Source organism: Parasteatoda tepidariorum, chromosome 6, assembly GCF_043381705.1.
Source record: "Parasteatoda tepidariorum isolate YZ-2023 chromosome 6, CAS_Ptep_4.0, whole genome shotgun sequence".
NCBI classification, from domain to species: Eukaryota; Metazoa; Arthropoda; class Arachnida; order Araneae; family Theridiidae; genus Parasteatoda; species Parasteatoda tepidariorum.
In genome coordinates this window covers 57054912-57058665 of record NC_092209.1, presented here as the reverse complement: position 1 = coordinate 57058665, position 3754 = coordinate 57054912, and the positions used below count along the sequence as shown (strand labels likewise).

The window sequence follows — 3754 nt, the reverse complement described above, 5'->3', positions numbered from 1 at the left end:
TTATGCCAGCATAAAAAATACAGATAGTGTTCTCTATAATTAATTTCATCTTAGCAAAATACCATGAAAGCAATATAGCATTCAAGGTAATAAGTCAGTTTCCAATTATTACGCTTGACCAATGCACACTAACATAAACACTTCAATTAAAAGTAATTCTGTTAATCTTGAAGAAATATGAATTCTTCTTGGTTAAGCTGTCGCAATATTACACACAAACCAAGAATACAGAAAAATTAACACCTCATAATTGAATTACGTTTATAAAACATCAAATATAACCCATGAACTTCATTTAATAATCACCTTCAAAAATTAGCAGACAACACTTCAAAGTATATCATTAAAAACCTTTTTCATTAATATATTAAATTATGCGACAAAACCAGGCGTGTTTACACATGCCTAAGCCTAACAAGACACGTAGTAAAAATTATTTAGCACGTATTATAATATATGGCTTGTAAAATACATTAACTTAATTATTTTAATGAAATGGGAGCAATAATTTTAGGAACAAGATCAAATTATCATTAATTTGGATTAATTAAGCATACAGGCATGACTATAAGCAGATAAGACTTATTCTGAATGTTGTCAACGGCAATATATAAAACTATAGTTAAAGAAATATTAGTTTCAATAATGAACAGAAACTTACTTTTTTGTGAATGAATAATAGCCACTATTTCTTATTATTTGAAATATGAATTTAATACGCCGCCACGTGAAAGAGATGCAGCGAAATTCGCGAAAAAGAGAAGTCTTTACATCGGCGTTGCCATAAATGAAGTACCAAAATAAATTGAGATACGGTTAGATTTCGGAATGTACGCGGTTAAGAGTGAAACATAAAGGTTTTTTTTTTAACATGAAGAGTTTTAGATGAAAGTCGTTTTATAATACATTCTGTAATATATTCAATATTTCTTATGCTATTCTGAATAATAAATAGGGAAAAACAAATACATCATTTTTATTCAACATATTTATTTGTAACCGTAAATTAAAGAAACAAGCGCATTAGCAGGAGCCATTTTATTCTTTGTTCTCTGTATAGTTCTGATTCGGAGGCGGTGTAAACAATTGTTTTATCTTGCATAAGGTAATATTTATGGTATTTATGTAGTGAAACTTTAACTGAAGTCCTATATTTATAAACAGTAGAATTTATTGTCATTATTTTGTACATTGCAGTATGTCAAGGTATAGAAATTCCGGCCCACTTGACTGCAAGGTTTATGTTGGAGAACTTGGGAACAGTGGAACTCGACATGAATTGGAAGATGCTTTTGGGTATTATGGACCTCTAAGAAATGTTTGGGTAGCTAGAAATCCACCAGGCTTTGCATTTGTTGAATTTGAGGATTCCAGAGATGCTAGAGACGCCGTTCGTGCATTAGACGGAAAGTAAGCATACATAATTTTACTTCTCAAATAGTAAAGCGTACAGCTGATCGTTATATTTATTTGGGACGACCTCCCTCACCCTTTTTCTTTTTATTCTACATTTGAAAAGTATTTTGCATGATTGAATAGGTTTTCGATAAACTGCTTAGTTTTATAGATATTTTTAGCTTTTACTGTTATTCGCAAAACTGATGAGTATTGATATACTGTGAAACCTCTATTTACCACGTTTTGGGAGGCACGGGATTTTTTACATGGACTTTAAATAATTTAAATTAGAAAAAAGGTTTAAAAAATAAGCATCTCAAAACAAACATCGTTTTCAAGAGTAAACAAATTTTCATGATCTAAATATAATTGCAAACATAATTGGTAAATCTGATTTCACACATAATTATGTTAATAGTGTCATTTTTATTAACGCTTTGTCACACAAGTGGCATTTCCGCTTTAAGTAAATGACACTAAGTGAAATTCAGACTGTAGTTTCAATAACAATTGAAGTCAGTGGAAATATCCCTAAGACTGAGAGGCCTCCATTAGGAGCCATTTTATTATGGAACAGAGGGTGGTCGTTCCCAGAAAATTTTGCTATAACTAGACCAAGTTTTATCTAAAATCTTGGAAGTAGCTAAATTACCTTGTAACTTTCAATAAGTTCTATAGTAGGACCTGGTTATCTTGAATCTCACTGGAAAGGAAATTGAGATTAAGAGTGTTACTGGTACTTCAAAAAATTGAATTTAATTAAGAAATTCTATTTAATGTGGTTTAATCATAATTGAGTAGAAAAAAAAACAGGCATTTTTGTAAATCAATTGTAGCACTTATATCTATTAACATAGCTTTTTACACTGAAAATAATTGATTATTCTTTTGAGGTTAGAAAGAGCAGCAAAACCCTCATATCCAACATTTTCTTGGCAGTTTGTTAGAGGTCTACAGCTTTTTCTGCATCTTTTGCCTCATCAATATGATCTGCAGCTTTTTCCTTTTCATCTAATTTTCCTTTGGCATTATCTATGATTTCTGTATCTATCAATGTTCTGCATGTAGCCTGGCAGTTGTCCGCTTGTAATCTTCAAAATTAATGTCAACCAGCATCACCAGTTTCTTCTTTACTCATGCCTTCAACCATTTGTCCATCATCTTCACAGCTATTCTTAAAACTAGCCTTTTAAAACCATTTTGGACAGTTTTTTGAGACATTTCTCCAAGCATAAGTTATTCTGATAGCATCCTTCACATTTATTTTTCTTTCTTTTTTCAGCGATGGCATCTGCAAGTTTCTGTAACAATTAATTTCTATATTTCATTTTTAAAACTCCTAATTATCCTTTGGTTACAATTTTGAGGCAAAAATGAATTTCTTCTATTCCTAGCTCTCTTGTCTATATTGAAAAACTAACCCTTGGTTGTCACTTTATCCTACTCATTGGTCCCTGTCCAACTTACTGCCAGAGTCTAAATTAGCTAGTCATGCATGCTTCAATTCCAAGGAACAACTCCAACCTGTTCATCCCTACTTCCTATGGGTTCACGAAATTCATCTCTATCTGCAAGTTTTACTGATAAAGAGTTTTGTTTTTAGGGCATTTATGCTCTGTTATAAATTTGAAAAACATAGGTTTTGAAGAGGGAAAAAAATCGACATAAACATGGAAAATACTTTGATTTTGGACAGTTAGGCTGAAAACTAGGTGGCAAAGATTTTGGAAAGCCCTCCCTCATTAGACATGGATATCAACGAGATGCCGCGTGCCATTGACCACAGCCGGCCAGGAGGTCTACCTTTCTGCATGTAAAATGGCTTGTGCCTACGTGTGCCTCGACAGACTCCTGGGACGGGGTCATTAAAGGGAGTGATTTTTAGGGAACATAGAAAATTAAAATGCTATTGCTTCTATAAAGCGCTGTGATTTCGTAAAAATGTCTTTTTTTATTTTTTTTATTTTGTAATAGGAGTGTTTTGATTTTAAACTCCGCATTATTTATTATTAAAAAATAAATTTAATAGTCCCGAAATGATCAGTTTTCTTATGGATTAAAATTTGTTCGCTATCTTATTTAAGCATTAATAGGCATTTATAGACGAACTAATAAACGGATACTAATACTCGTAATAGCTTAAAAATAATAAAAGATATGTTTACCCATGAGTTTATCTCTTATTTAAAGGTATTTTTTTTCTTTTTATCCTGTTCTATTTTCTTTATAAGAATAGTAATCTTTGAAATATAACTTTTTTACTATTATTACGTTTTGTATAAAAATAAAAGGAATGTAAAATATACTCGGGACAGTCCGTTGCAAGCAGGGTTCGTGATTTTTCTGACTTTTTTTT

General features: G+C 31.5%; 1 protein-coding gene across 2 annotated transcripts in view; it reads left to right on the top strand.

The window, feature by feature from the left end:
- The first annotated feature begins 807 nt into the window (after positions 1 to 807).
- LOC107456916 (serine/arginine-rich splicing factor 7) overlaps positions 808 to 3754 on the top strand; it is a 12565-nt gene continuing 9618 nt past the window's right edge. Inside the window, exons 1-2 of one of the 2 annotated variants that reach the window (XM_016074895.2) lie at positions 808 to 1105; positions 1198 to 1410. In XM_016074895.2, coding sequence (XP_015930381.1) covers positions 1199 to 1410 — 212 coding nt within the window. In that variant the 5' untranslated portion in view covers positions 808 to 1105; position 1198. The remainder of the gene's footprint in view (positions 1106 to 1197; positions 1411 to 3754) is intronic. The other variant, XR_006225479.2, reaches the window with a different exon arrangement.